The 16,209-nt window shown below is 39.2% G+C and overlaps 1 protein-coding gene across 2 annotated transcripts in view; it reads right to left on the bottom strand.

Annotated features, from left to right (window-relative positions):
* Positions 1-16,187, bottom strand: part of Slk (STE20-like kinase) — a 47,486-nt gene extending 31,299 nt beyond the window's left edge. For both annotated transcript variants that reach the window (XM_013017790.1, XM_013017791.1), the window contains exons 1-4: positions 15,889-16,187; positions 3,342-3,506; positions 1,013-1,061; positions 67-216 (exon numbers count right to left, since the gene is read on the bottom strand). In XM_013017790.1, the coding sequence (XP_012873244.1) occupies positions 67-216; positions 1,013-1,061; positions 3,342-3,506; positions 15,889-16,038 (514 nt within the window). In that variant the 5' untranslated portion in view covers positions 16,039-16,187. The remainder of the gene's footprint in view (positions 1-66; positions 217-1,012; positions 1,062-3,341; positions 3,507-15,888) is intronic.
* Between the last annotated feature and the right edge of the window lie 22 nt (positions 16,188-16,209).

Here is a 16,209-nt window from a genome sequence, read left to right as displayed (position 1 = left end):
AAATTATACATACAGGAGTAATCTCAGAGCAAAAATTCAAATATTTTATTCAAGTTAATGACTTACCCAATTTAATATCTCCATCTAAGGTAAAAAGAATGTTGCCAGCTTTAAGATCTCTGTGGATGATTTTATTATCATGCAAGTAATTCAAAGCCTCTAAAGTCTGCTTGCAAACTACTTGTATTTGGGACTCAGTTAATGGTCTCTCAAGTTCTAAGAAGAAAAAGTAAAAGAAAGATCTGCATTTTTATACAATGAAAACATAATAATAAGCTCTATATGTATTTATATATATATATTCAGTATATACCATCTTGTCAAAGATCATATAAATTTATTTTAGAACTATATATCTACAATGATAAATTTCCTGACATAATTATTTCATTTCAGAATTATAATTATCAAATATAAATATATAATCAAACTGATTTCTTAATTTACTGAACTTTACTATATACATATTCATATATATGTATGTGTATATATATGATATATATCATATATTATGTTTATATCTATATCTATATCTATATATACACATATACAGTATATATACACATATGTGTGTATATATAGATACACATATATACCTTATATATGTGTATGTATATGTATATATATAAGTGTGTATATCTGTATATATGCATGTATACACACACATATATAAATAGTTGAAATCCTTGTATTTTTAAATATAATTGAAGATATGAACATAAAGAATAAAAGGTAAACCAGGAGCTGGTAGCTCCATCAGGTGCCGGTGGTTACAGCCTGCAATCCTACTCAGGAGGCTGAGATCTGAGGCTCCCAGTTTAAAGTCAGCCCAGGCAGAAAGTCACCATGACACTCTTATCTCCAATTAACCACTTAAAAACTGGAAGTGGAGCTGTGGCTCAAAGTGGTAGAGCACTAGCCTTGAATAAAAGAACTCAGGGACAGTACCCAGGTCCTGAGTTCAAGCCCCACAACCAACAACAACAACAAAAAAAGAGTAATATGTACTTACCAAGCATCACAGCATCTACTGCTCCACCTGCACAAAATTCAATGAGGATCTGCATGCAAATAAAAAGGCATGTGTCTAAAACTACATCAAGTCTCAGAAATGTTATTCAAGTTAGCAATTTAAAAAAAGGTAAAGGAATAGCTATCAAATAATCTCGGTTGTGGGAATATTATGTTAAATATGACTTTGTCAAGAGTTACAACTCTTAAAGAATACACATTTAAAATAGCATACTGTATTTTTTTTTATTTATTTTTTTTTGGTCCTGGGGCTTGAACTCTGGGCTTGGGCACTGTCCCTCAGCTCTTCAGCTCAAGGTGAGAGCTCTACCACTTGAGCCACAGCACCACTTTCGGTTTTCTGGTGGTTAACTGGAGATAAAGTCACAGCACCACTTTCAGTTTTCTGGTGGTTAATTGGAGATAAGAGTCTCACAGATTTTCTTGCCCAGAGATCCTTGAACCGAGATCCTTGGATCTCAGCGTCCTGAGTATCTGGGATTGTAGGCATGAGCCACCACTGGCGCCAGCAGCACAAATTTTTTTGATACAGGTTTGTGATATGTAACAGAGCCCCATCTTGCTTCAATCTCATAATCATCTTGGGTCCATCTGCCAAGTGCTATTGCATGCACTCTGAAACTCAGCCATGCTCATTTTTGTTAATGACCATTTTTTGTGTCCTTGTTTCTCTAAAATTACCAAGTACAGATTTTTTTACTTCAGTACATTATTTTGTCATCCCTGAAAGATTGTATTACTTTCATCTGTAAGATAACTATTGTGATATAAGTAATCAAATATTTTGTCTAGCTTAATCAATAAATAAGTACTAAAAAAGAGAGAGAGAGATTTTAGTTACATACAACAGAGGGCTTCAAACTTACTAACAGGTGTTTTCCTTGACTTCTTGGTAAGATATAACACTATGTACTCTTCTTTGTTAACCCATATCACTGTTTTAACTTTGTATTTACTGTGATACTTTTATTAATATATGTCTTCCATTAAACTGTCCATCAGAGCAATCCAAATGTTTATTTTATAATAGTCCTCAGTAAAGATCTATGTCTTAAATTGTCTAGGAGTCCAATTGTGGGGGGAGAAGGGGAAGATGAGAGAAAGAGAGACAGAGACAGAGAGACAATAGGATAGCATAGAACAAGTGACTACTTACTGTAATGAATGATGACATTTTATTCCAGTACATATTTATACCTATTTTCTTTAAAAAATGTGTTTTCTTAGTCATTGTGTCATACACTAGAGTTGAGCCTGATAATAAGTAACATTTCTAGTAAAAATTTTAGTTTCTTACCTAATTAATAAAAACCTTTATAGGAAAAGACACCTTTAGTTAGGTGCTGGTGGCTCATGTCTATAATCCTAGCTATTCAGAAGGCTATGATCTGAGAATCACAATTCAAAGCCAACCTGGGCAGAAAAGTTCATGAGATTCTTATCTCCAATAAACTCAGAAAAAGTTGGAAGTGGCTCTGTGGCTCAAGTGGGACTAGACTTAAGCAAAAGCAGCTCAGGAACAGTGCCCACCTGAGTTCAAGCGCCAGGACCAGAAAAAAAAATAGAAAGAAAGAAATCTTTAGGGCTGGGAATGTGGCTTAATAGTAGAGTGCTTGCCTAGTATGCATGAAACTCTGGGTTCAATTCCTTAGTACCACATAAACAGAAAAAACCAGAAGTGGTACTGTGGCTCAAGTGATAAAGTGCTAGCCTTGAACAAAAGCTCAGGAGTAGTGCCTAGGCACTAAATTCGGGTCCCAGGACCAGAAAAAAAAAATCTTTAAAAAATATTTAATTCTCAAATTCAAATTATTAACAAGGATATATAATTTCACATTTGGGAAAATCTCATATTCTTGACCATGCTTTCCTACCTGGATCCAGTGTTAAACTCTCATGATAAAAATGGTATAATCTGAGGCTGGGAAGGTGGCTCAGTGGTAGAGCGCTTGCCTTGCATGCATGAGGCCCTGGGTTCGATTCCTCAGCACCACATAAGCAAAAAGAAAAATGCCAGAAATGGCATTGTGGTTCAAGTGGTAGAGCACTAGCCTTGAGCTGAAGAGCTGAGGGACAACACCCAGGCCCAGAGTTCAGGTCCCACAACCGGACCAAAAAAAGGTATAATCTGAAGCTTAAATGTGAGCATGTGTTGAATCTAAGTTATGCTGTTAATGACTCTCTCTGGAAGATCAACTCTCACTCAAGTAACATAACTACTGAAGAAGTAAAATATAAAATAAGCTTTCACAACATCTTTAACATCACCAATTCATTTTGGCTACTCCAGATAAATAGAAAATACTTACCCAAAGATTGTTCTCATAATAGAAGGCGTCCAGAAGCTTGACTATGTTTGGGTGATCACAAGATGCTAATATATCAATTTCAACCATATAATCTTCAAGTTCTTCTTCAGATTTGGTGTCAATCACCTTTGCCGCAGCTAAAACATTAGTCTCTTTATTCTGGGCCTAAAAATCCAAGAGACAAAAGTGTCACAATGCATACTTTTAAGTTTTAAATTTTTTCAACTTAAGTTTTAGGTTCAACAGCAAAAGTAAGCAGAAAGTAGAGTTCCTTTAAACCTCTTCCCCCTCCACACCCCGCTCCCATACATGCAAATCCTCCCCCATTATCCTCACCATTGTGGTATATTTGTGACAAATGATGAGGCTAAATTAACACAGCATTGGCTTTTATTTAATAGTATGTGTTTAAAGTTCCTCTAGGTCATTTTGTGGCTTAATTAAGCTCATTTCCTTTAGGGCTGAGAAATCCTCCACTGACTAGATATACCACAATTTATTTATTCATTCACCTAATGAAGGATATGTTGTTTACAAGCATGGGTAGTTGTAAACAAAGTTACTATAAACATGCACATGCAGGATTCAGTATGAACCTAAGCTTTCAATTCATTTGGGTAAATACCAAATGGTATAAATACTGGATCCAATCAGGTTTGGTTTGTAAGAACTTGCAAACGACCCTCCAAAGTGACTGTATTGCTGTGTGTTCCTCCTAGCAATGAATAAAAACTGTTAAGTCCTCATAAGCCTTTGGCGTTATAAGTGTACGTTTTCATCATTCTAATAGGTGTGTTGGTTGGTATCTTGTTTTTTTTTTTTTTTTGTCGGTTGTGGGGCTTGAACTCTGGGCCTGGGCGCTGTCCTTCAGCTCTTCAGCTCAAGGCGAGCGCTCTACCACTTGAGCTACAGCGCCACTTCCGGTTTTCTGGTGGTTTATTGGAGATAGGAGTCTCAGGGTCTCTCCTGCCCGGGCTGGCTTTGAACCGAGATCCTCAGATCTCAGCCTCCTGAGTAGCTAGGATTACAGGCGTGAGCCACCAGCGCCCGGCGGGTATCTTGTTTTAAATTTCCCTGACACATGATGGAAAGTATCTTTTCCTATAGAAGTATAAAGTTCAAATCTTTTGCCCATTTTTTTAATTGGGTTGTTCGTTTTCTAACTGTTGAGTTTTAATAGTTCTTTGTATATATTTTGGTTAGTACTCCTTCATCTGTTATGTTTTGTAAATATTTTCACACACCCTGTGGCTTGTCTTCTCATTCTTGTGACATGTGTTTTTATTTATTTATTATTTTTACATACTTGTACAAAGTGACATGGTTATTTTTTAAAGGTAACTTAAACCAGATACTAGAGGATCACACCTACAATCCTAGATATTCAGGAGGCTGAGATTCAGAGGATCATGCTTCAAAGCCAGTGCTGGCAGAAAATTCCACAAGATTCTATATACAAAATAACCAGCAATAAGCCAGAACAGATTCATGACTCAAGGGCAGAGCACCAACCAAACACTGAATTCAAACACCGGCACCAATTTTTTTAAAAAGGAATTTAAATAAAAAATATTAACTACTACTTGCTATTACAGTTCTAAGCTTTTTATATGCAGAGAGGGTAGTGTTTCAAATTACTGGCTCTAATGAGCCTCAACTCAGGGTTCAAAATCCCTGTAGTGTACTCTTCAGTGAAACTGAGCTACTCCTCACAAATTTGACAGAATGAAGGTAATATATATTTACCAAGTGAAAAAACACATGTAAACATTTAATAGAATTTCCAGCACATATAGTAAGGACAGAAAGCATTAGCTAAGATTATTACTGTTGTTATTTAATCCTCATAGTATCCCCATGATGTTTTATCATCCCCACTTCCAAGGAAAATATAAATAAACTTGAAGGTAAAAGGGCTTCCACAGATCATGGAGTTAGAAATCCAAGTCTGTTTCCAAACTCCTTTTATTGCCTTAATCATTTTTGTTTTGTTTTTCTAAATATAATTTATTGTTGTTATTAAGGTACTGTACAGTGGAGTTACCATTTCACAATTCAGGTAATGCACACTGTTATTGTTTTTTAAATGGCAAAGCAAAGAAATTAATAGAAAACATACCATTATGGGAAACTAGGCTCTTAGACGGCTCAAAAGCCATCTAGAGAGGAACATTTTTCTGTTCCCCACGCAGCAAGGGAGAATTAAAAATGCCATCATTAAGTCTTGAAGAATACCCTAAATATGCCACTTTGACATAAAGGTTACTTTGAAAAATGAAATGCCTGGAAAGACAGAAATAGAAAGGGCATGATCATTTTCTCCCTTTCTCAAAACAGAAAATGTATAAAATCCCATCTGAAAGATGCCTTCTTTGTACCAAGAAGGGAATATAAATCTTAGATGGAAGTCAGCCCAGGGGAATTGTACAAATAAGACTTACTAAAATAATTACCTTTCTTTATCCCACATACTTTGCCTACTTTTCCACAAAACAGCTCTCTTTGTTCAACCTAAAACCAAGGCATGTAGGTTTTGCTATTTCTTCATTCCCTTAGGAGAGAACTTCTGTGCCACATAAAAGTTAATTAAATTTAGTTGGGCACACCCCCCTCCTGTGGTTCATGCCTATAATCCTAAACTATTCAGGAGCTGAGATGTGAGCAACAAGATTCAAAGCCAGTTCAAGCAGCAAAGTCCAAAAGACTCTACTTCCAACTAATCAGCAAAAAATGCCAGGTTGGAGGTGTGGCTCAAGTGGTAGAACACCAACTATGAGGAAAGAAGGTGAAGAGGGAAGGGGAAGAGAGGAGGAGGAAGAAGGAAAGAGAGGAGAACAGAAGAGGAGAGAGGGGAAGAGAGAGAAAGCCAGGCACTAGTAATCTTAGCTACTCTGGTGGCTGAGATCTGAGGATCCCTGTTCATCAAAATCACCCTGGACAGGTAAGTCCAAGAGACTTACATGCAATTAGCCACCAAAATGTGGGAAGTATGGCTTAAATGATAAAATGCTAGCCTTGAGAGAAAAAAAAAAAGCTCAGGGAGAGGGCCTGAGTTCAAGCCCCAGAACTCTCCTATCTCTCTTATACACATACATACACACACACACACACACACACACACACACACACACACACACAATCACAATCACAATCACAATCACACAATCACACAAAAAAAAGATGAATCATTTTGATTACTACCGTGGAAAAAGGGATAAAGGTCAAGAAATATCTTCAAGATAGAATAGGACTTCATGTTTGATTGAGTTGGGTGTGAAGGAAGGAGGTATTAAAAATTACCCATAGATATCTGGCCTATGTAACTGGTAGTTAAAGGTAACTAAATGCAGCCATGCCCTGGTGGCTCACACCTGTAATCCTAGCAACTCAGGAGGCTGAGATCTGAGGACCACAGTTCAAAGCCAGGACAGGCAGGAAATTCCTTGAGACTCTTATCTCCAATTAACCACCAGAAAACCAGAAGTAGAGCTGTGGCTCACATGGTAGAGTGCTTGCCTTGAGCTGAAGAGCTCAGGGACAACTCCCAGGTTGTTTAAGCCCCACAACCAACCAAAAAAAAAAAAAAAAATCATGGAACCGAAGAGCTTTAGTCTTCAATCTGAAAGGACTTAGCAATAGCCCAAAAAAAGGAAAGGAGGCAGGGAAGACTTGTGTCAAATCATATCATAATTAGGTGACAAAAAGAATATCTTAAAACCTATCAAGAGGTGCTGGGAAGGTGGCTCAGTGGTAGAACGCTTGCCTTGCATGCCTGAGGCCCTGGGTTCAATTCTTCAGCACCACATAAGCAAAAAGAAAAAGGCCGGAAGTGGCACTGTGGTTCAAGTGGTAGAGCTCTAGCCTTGAGCTGAAGAGCTGAGGGACAGTGCCCAGACCCAGAGTTCAGGCCCCACGACTGGACACACACACACAAAAAAAAAAACCTATCAAGAGAAAAAGATCACAAAGAATCAGAAAACAAAATGGCATCAGACTTCAACAGCAACACCTGAAGCCAAAAGACAAAGAATTTCCCTAAGTTTTAAATATTCTAAGAAAAAAAACATAACAACAAACAATTTTATGGAAGGATTGTGTAAGTCAAGCATGACATTATGATAAAGAGATATTCAGACAGCAAAATCTTTAAAACCAAACTTTCAATGGCCCTTTTCTCATAAGGTTACTAAAAAGTTCTACATAAAAATCCAGGAGGACATTCCAATAGGAAAAATAGATGCCCCTGAAGTTGTTTGTTTTCCCACAGCTTTCAGGGAAAAGAATTATGACCATTAGGTTAAAAGACTTAAATAAAGCATATATATGCTAAGTGCCAGTGGCTGGCACCTGTACTCGTAGCTATTCAGGAGGCTGAGAGGAGGGGTTCAAAGCCAGCTGGGGCAGGAAAGTCCATGATTCTTTTTTTTTTTGGTCAGTTGTGGGGCTTGAACTCTGGGCTTGGGCACTATCCCTCAGCTCTTCAGCTCAAGCACTCTACCGCTTGAGCTACAGCGCCACTTCCAGTTTTCTAGTGGTTTACTGGAAATGAGAGTCTCACGGACTTTCCTGCTTAGGATGGCTTTGAACTGTGATCCTCAGATCTCAGCCTCCTGAGTAGCTAGGATTACAGGTTTGAGCCACCTGAGCCTGGCTTCACAAGATTCTTATCTCCCAATTAATCATCAAAAAATGGAGAAGCTGGCTGTGGCTCAAGTGGTAAGCACCAACCTTGAACAAAAAGGTTCAGGGACAGCATCCAGGCCATGAGTTCAAGCCTCAAGACTAGCACAAATAAAAACAAAATAAAGTACAAGTATACACACAGATGAGAATATTCAATAATATAGATGTTAATTTTCCCAAAGTTAATTTTTTAATTTCAATTTTAAAAAAAACAGGTTTTTTTACACCTGTAATCCTAGCTACTCAGGAGGCTGAGATTTGAGGATTGCGGTTCAAAGCAAGCTGGGGCAGGCAAGTCCATGAGACTCTTATCTCCAATAAACCACCAGAAAACCGGAAGTGGTGCTGCAGCTCAAGTGACAGAGTGCTTGCCTTGAGCTGAAAAGCTGAGAGACAGTACCCAGGCCGAGTTCAAGCCCCAAGACCAACAACAACAACAAAAAAAAGATTTTGCAGAACTTAACCAAGATAATTCTAAAATATACAAGTGCTAAAGGCCATGAAGAAACTTGACCCTGCTGGAAAAAAACAAGAGGGAATATTACTCTATCAGCAACTTAATTGTAATACTCTCACAATTAAGAAAGTGGAATGCTTATACATATTGGTAAAGACTGAAGAAAGAGATACATGTTATATATAGATAGGATACTACAGAATAGTAAGATAGTAGATACGAATAGTAAGATACTACCCCCTACACAACAGAATGGTTCTGAGAAAACTAGGTATGCATATGGTGTAAAAAAAAAAAAATTAGGGGGGAGGGCTGGGAAGGTGGCTCAGTGGTAAAGGGCTTGTCTTCCATACATGAGGCCTTGGGTTCGATTCCTCAGCATCACATAAGCAGAAAAAGCCGGAAGTGGTGGTATGGCTCAAGTGGTAGAGCGCTAGCCTTGAGCTGAAGAGCTAAGGGACAGCGCCTAGGCTCCACAACCAACATGAAAAATAAAAAAAATAAAATTGGGGGCTTGGAATGTGACTTAGCAGTAGAGTCTTTGCCTAGCATGAAGCAAGCCCTAGGTTCGATTCCTCAGCACCACATAAACAGAAAAAGCCGGAAGTGGCACTGTGGCTCAAGTGATAAGAGTGCTGGCAAAAAGAAACCCAAGGACAGTGCTCAGACCCTGAGTTCAAGCCCCAGGACTTGCAATAAATTAAATTAAATTAAATTAAAAATAAATAAAATTGGATCCTTCCTACCTAATACTTTATACAAAAATAAATTCCAAACCCATTAAAAAGGTACAAAAGCCTCCAGGTCCCAGTGGCTCACAACTACAATCCTAGGATCTCAGTTCAAAGCTAACCTGGACAGAAAAATCTGTGAGACTCTCCAATTAATCACCAAAGAATTGGCAGTGGAGCTGTGGCTCAAGCAGTACAGCACATTAGCCGGAAGCAAAAAGACTTAGGAACAGTGCCTAGCCCATGAGTTCAATCCCCAACATGACATTAAAAAAAAAAAAAGTGGCAGTAACTGTGTAACTACAACTATCTGCACTGACTCAATAGGTCAAATATGCACATGCTCTTTAGCTGAATCTTAACAAAAAAGATCAACTTGCTCCTAAAAGAAATAAATTTTTGAGAGAAAAACTGGGAGAGACCAGGTAAGGGGTAACACTGTCCAAACAAAATGTACTCATTACCTGATTTATGTGACTGTAATATCACTGTACATCATCTTTATAATAACAATTTTTAAATTAATTTTTTTACTATTTATCTTTTGTGTGTGTGTGTAGGTTTGTGGGGCTTGAACTCTGGGTGCTGTCCCTCAGCTCTTCAGGTCAAGGCTAGCGCTCTACCACTTGAGCTACAATGCCACTTCGGTTTTCTGGTGGCTTATTGGAGATAAGAGTCTCACGGACCTTCCTTCCCGGGCTGGCTTTGAACCACGATCCTCGATCTCAGCCTCCTGAATAGCTAGGATTACAGGCATGGTCCTGAATAGCTAGGATTACAGGCATGAGCCACCGGCGCTCGGCTTAAATTAATTTTTTTAATGAAATTTTCTTTACCTAAAAACAAAAATGCAAATAAATTCCAGTGAGCTGTAGACCTAACCACTTAAAGGTAATGTCATAAGCTCTTAGATTAGCTTCATGATCCTGAGTTAAGAATAGTTTAAAGGACCAGGCATGGTGGCCCATACCAGGCGAGGTGGCTCAGTCAGGAGAGGCTGAGATCTGAGGATATCCGCTTGGGCAGGAAAAGCCATGAGACTCTTATCTCCAATAAACCACTCAGAAAACTGGAAGTAGCTCTGTGACTCAAGTGGTAGAATGCCTTGAGCTGAAGAGCTGAGGGACAGCGCCCAGGCCCAGAATTCAAGCCCCACAACCCACCCAAAAAAAAAAAAAAAAGAATACCTTAAAAGTAACATAAAAAACATTTGCTATAAAGGAAAAAACCAAGAAATTGTACTGCATTAAAATCAAGAATTCAGTTAGTAACAAGGCACTATGTCAAGAATGAAAATACAATCACAGAGTAAGAATATTTTTGCAATAACCATAATGGTAAAAAAGTTCAAAATAGTTGGGGGAAGAGGGGAGGAATAGGAAGAGATGGGAAGGGGAAACAAAGGAGGAGGCAACAATGCTTGATAAGAAATGTACTCATTGTCTTGCCCATGTAATTGTAACCCCTCTGTACGGTATTTTCACAATTAAAAAAAAAAGTTCAAAATAGGGGCTGGGAAGGTGGCTCAGTGGTAAAGTGCTTGCCTCACATGCATGAGGCCCTGGGTTCGATTCCTCAGCACCACATAAGCAGAAAAAAGCCAGAAGTGGCGTTGTGGCTCAAGTGGTAGGGTACTGAAGAGCTGAGGGACAGCGCCCAGGCCCAGAGTTCAACACCCACAACTAACAAAAAAAATAAAATTTTAAGAAGTTCAAAATATAGCACGTATATATGTTTATATACACATTCTATAAACAAGAAAAAGATGCCAATAGGAAAATGAACATCAGAATGGAATATGAAAGAAACTCAAATGTCTACTTAGTATATGAAAAAGCCTCATTAATAAGCAGAAAAAGGTAAGGAATATCAAAAATTCTGATGAATGCCAGAAACCAGTGGCTCATACCCTATAACTCTAGCTACTTGGGATGCTAAGTTTGGGAGAATCAAGGTTAGAGCCCATACTAGAAAGATGAGTTCTCAAGAGCTCCTCTCAATGGAGAGCTGGACGTGACAGCTCCTGCCTGTCATCCTAGCTAGATGAGAAGCCTCACAATGGTGGACTGAGCCCAAACACAGACCCAAGTTAAAAACCCTATCTCAAAATAGAAATCCCAGCAAAATCAGGACACTGTCACACTCTACCAATAGCAACTTATACTGGTATAATCTGTTTGGCATCTAGTAAAATTAAATTTATGCTACTCTATAGCTCATCAATTAATTACACTCCTGTGTTGTCTAAATGCAATTCATGAATGTCATTATGTGTGTTGGCCAAACTCTAGAAACAACAAATGTGTCTGTTAATAGTCAATAATTCATTATATGTAATGGGCTACTATGCAACAATAAAAATGAACAGGTGGTTTTAGGTGATAAGGTAAATGAAACAAACATAATTTTGATTCTGAGAGTTGACATCAGAATGTACCCAGTATGATTCCACTTTTTATAAAGTTCAAGTGGAGACAAAATAAATTTATAATGTTTAAAGGTACATACTAGGTAGTAAACTATAAAGAAAAGCAAATAAAAATAGGAATATAGGATTCCTTGCAGAAGCAGGAAAACTTTTTTCTCTCAAGGACCATACAAAATTATCAATATAGGCACAGGGTCTCAGGCAGCCAATGATAAACATAAACATCTGTCAGGCACCAAATGATTTCCAGGGTCTTATACATCCCTGGGACATTCACCACCACTAGTTTAGAGGTAAAGAAGGAATCATATTCATACAGGAGGCAGGAGGGAGTCTGAGATGCTTGCAGAATTATTGACCCTGATGTATTAATTCACTTCATTATCTGATAAATATACATATATGTTTCAGTGCTTTTCAACATAAAAACTAAGCATTTCATTGCTTTTTAAAAGGTGCACATCAGGGCAGGGAAGGTGGCTCAGTGGTAGAGTGCTTGCCTTGCATGCCTGAGACCCTGGGTTCGATTCCTCAGCACCACATAAGCAAAAAGATTAAAGCCGGAAGTGGTGCTGTGGCTCAAGTGGTAGAGCGCTAGCCTTGAGCTGAAGAGCTGAGGGACAGCGCCCAAGCCCAGAGTTCAGACCCCATGACCAGACCCAAAAAATAAAAAAATAAAAGGTGCACATCACTGTGCACCAATGGCTCACACCTGTAATCCTAAATACTACGAAGGGTTGAGATCTGAGACCTGTAGTTTGAAGCCAGCCTGGGCAGAAAAGTCTTGTGAGACTCTTATCTCCAATTATCCACCAAAAAAACAAGAAGTGGAGCTATAGCTCCAATGATAGAATAAGACCTCATGGACACAGCCTAGCCTCCAGTTCAAGTCCCAGTACTAACACAAAGAGAGAGAGAGGGAAAGACAGAGACAGAGAGAGAGAAGGGAGAGGGGGAGAGGGAGAGAGAAATTAAACAATGAAATATATTTCAGTCAAGGAAGTAACTTTGTTTTAAGAGTTGTGTAAGACTGAACTGAGTGGAAGGAACATAACTGTACGATGGAAACATAATTCAAATACAAATATACAACTTTCTAGTTACAAGTTAATCTTTGTATGCTACAAATTTTCCTAAGCAAATGATAGCTAGACTCAAGTTTAGAGAAAGTTTTCTACTGTATACTATCACATATAATATTACAGTGTGAGGTTGACCCATTGTAACAATTAGATGTACAAGACACTATGTTGAAAATGAATTTTACAACTTGTTGGGGGGAAGGGAGGGAGAAGTTGGGGGAGGGAGGGAAGGGATGGTAGTGGAAAAACATAGGAGGAGGTAACAATGCTCAATAGGAAATGTACTTATTACTTTACTCATGTAACTGTAACCCCTCTGTACACTATTTCTGTAATAAAAATGTATTTAAGAAAATTATCTAATTAAAAAATAAAAATATTTAAAAAATTAAAAAAATTACAGTGTGACACCTCTGTCCACCACATAGCAAACTTACACACTGCCAGAGCTCTCAGCTTTAAACGAAAAGGAAAGAAAAAATTTTCTTGCAAGTCCTGGGGCTTGAACTCAGGGCCTGAGCACTGCCCCTGGGCCTCTCTCAAGGCTAGTACTCTACCACTTGAGCCACAGCGCCATTTCTGGCTTTTTCTGCTTATGGTAGTGAGGAATTGAACCCAGTGTTTCATGCATGCTAGGCAAGCACTCTACCACTAAGCCACATTCCCAGCCCCAGGCAGGCAGTCTTTTTTTGTTGTTGTTGGTTGGTTGGTTGTGGGGCTTGAACTCGGCCTGAGTGCTGTCCCTCAGCTCTTCAGCTCAAGGCCATGCTCTACCACTTGAGACACTCCCAGTTTTCTGAGTGGTTTATTAGAGATAAGAGTCTCATGGACTTTCTTGCCTGGGCTGGCTTTGAACCACGATCCTCAGATCTCAGCCTCCTCAGTAGCTAGGATGACAGGCATGAGCCACCAGCACCCGGCTCCCATAGGGAATCTTAAAAAGCAAAACTTTTAGAAAAAAGGGGCCTCCCAAGAAAATCAGATAAATTTGTATTCCTTTTAAAATATTTAAAATCTGGCTCCTCAGAGGCATAGAATATTGAAGGGGGGAAGGTGTTTACAAAAAACTCACTTATCAAAAACGTAAAATGAAACAATCATCTAGCCCAGACTTCCCCAAGCACAGTTCTAGAGTGTTTAACTACATAGAGTAAGCCACCTATTTTTTTTTCAGAAAATCTGCAAGAACAGTCACTGCCAAGTACAGCCACATACCTGCTTGTATATGGGAAATCAAGAAAATAGCTTATAATCTCATCTGTCGCATCACATGTTTTGCTTCTATAAGCTCTAAATGTAAGAGTGATTTCAGCCATTTACTGAATCCTCTCTAGATGCTGTCTCCTCTAATCTTCACAGACTGAGGAGCAAAGTCAGAAGAAAAAGTAACTTGCTCAAGGTCAGACTGCTGCTGTGGGGAATCATTCCAACTCCAGAGCCTGAGCTCTTAATACTGTTATTGCTATTATTCCATAAAACCTGTCCATAAGCACTACCACTCTCTCCATACTAGATTCCAGATGTGTTCATTTATTTTTGCCTTTCCTAGCTAGTTAACTGCATTTTCACAATGTCAACAGGTTTGAAGGGATCTAAACGAACATTTAAGGAAATGTGATTTTTAAGATTTAGACAACGGAGAACCAGAGAAGTTTTTGTCTAAGACCACAAAGCTGGCTCTGAAAGCAAGCACAAAAACAACCCTGACACCCAGGAGTGACTCCCTTTATACTAAAAGTCCTTCCAACCATGCGTCATCTACCCTGAAACCACAATCTACCCTCCATACAAACATTGAAATTTGCTTTGCCAACCTTGAATGGCATTCCTATGTAAGTTACACACACTTTAAACAGAGAAGCAATTGCTAAGATAATTGGTAGACCTAATATATAACTCTGATCCCTAATTTTGTTAGACAAACATGAACAAACCAATATATGTGCTAGTATGACAAGTGCTAGAGTAGCCATGTTGGCAATCTGAAAGCATACCGGAGTTAATTATTGCAGACTGGGTAAAATATGAGAAATGGGGTTTTAAAAAAATACACCCATTCAGGCAAAAGCAGAACTGTAACAGGGTTTAGAAAGTGTTTAAAAATAAATAAAAAGGCATTCTCATTTCCACCAATGGATAGATGATAAAGGTAAAAACTACTAGTAAAACAGTAGTAGATTAGAAAACCTGAATTTAAACCTAAACTGTGACTGTGCAACTTAACCACATTTGAGTCTGTGTCCTCATCCAGGAAATGTGGATTCTGACCTGCCTGTCTCTCAGGATTTGAGAGCCAAATGATGTGAAAGTGTTTAAAACTGCCGAACTCCTGTGTTTATGTTTCCACTTCTAAGCGACTGTGTGGGTCCCTCCTCTAAAATGTGGCTCACAAAAACCTCACCCTTCAGGATGAAAATATTCCAATGACATCATTCATTTGCTACTTAGGAGAGTATGTCCAACCTCCTAGTGAAATAAATAAATAAATATCATGTGTATGTATGTGTATTCTTTGTTAATTGCTCAAGCCCTGGTGATACTTCTAGTCAATGCTTTTTTTTCCCCTTCTCACAATTATATTTAGAAATTACTATCAGATGCAGGTTTTCTTCTGGAAATTTTTGGTCAGAAATTCCATCCCTTTTATAATATGTGGCCAAGCAACCAACTCAGGTAAAAAAAAAAAAAAAGACTGCAAGTGGCCATCACTTCCATCCCAACAATCTAATTAGGTATTCGATATAGATATTATGTTTTAGTAAATCCACGCAAGCAGATGTGCCTTGGATACCAACATTAATACACCGTGTGCGTTAAGTTTTCCCCATTTTAAAATAGTTGAGGGCCACTATAAGACTTCGCCCAGAATTAAAGAACACTCCTTCTGAAGTTGGGGAAGACTGCAATCCTACTCTCTTTCAACCGTCTTTCAGGGCCCCGTTGAGTTCAACCCTAAGTCCTAGGATCCGAACGTGGACGGCTCCTTGGAAGATCAGCTAAATAAAAGGTGCAACATACAAAATCAAAAGACCGGACAAGAGCCAGGAAAGAGACACACGGGAGGGGGGCCCCGGGGGGAGGCGAGGGCAGCGAGTCCCGGAGCCACTCGGGGGCCCGCGGCGGTTTTAATCTCCCGAGCGCAACTTCCCGTTTTTCTCCGGCTTACCTTGTATACTTTCCCAAAGGCTCCGTCGCCCAATTCTCCGATGATCTCCCAAAATTCCTCGGGGTTCAGATCCCTCTTCACATGCTCGTACTGCTTCTTCTTCTTCTCGCTCCCCAACTTGAAGATCTTACGGAAATTGAAGAAGGACATGTTTCCTCCCGGCACGGAGGGAGAGCTTGGGGGCTTAAACTACAACAATAACCCAAGGGAGGGAAGAAAAACACCACCAGCAACAATGAGAGGTGAAGTTTCAGCTCCCGGCCCCTCTCCCGCGCGGGCCCGGCGGGCGGCCAGGGGCGCGGGGTCCCGTCCGGGCTGCTC

Source organism: Dipodomys ordii, unplaced genomic scaffold (genome assembly GCF_000151885.1).
Source record: "Dipodomys ordii isolate 6190 unplaced genomic scaffold, Dord_2.0 Scaffold36, whole genome shotgun sequence".
Taxonomy (NCBI): Eukaryota; Metazoa; Chordata; class Mammalia; order Rodentia; family Heteromyidae; genus Dipodomys; species Dipodomys ordii.
Note: the sequence above shows the minus strand (reverse complement) of the source record. Positions and strands in the feature narration are given on the sequence as shown.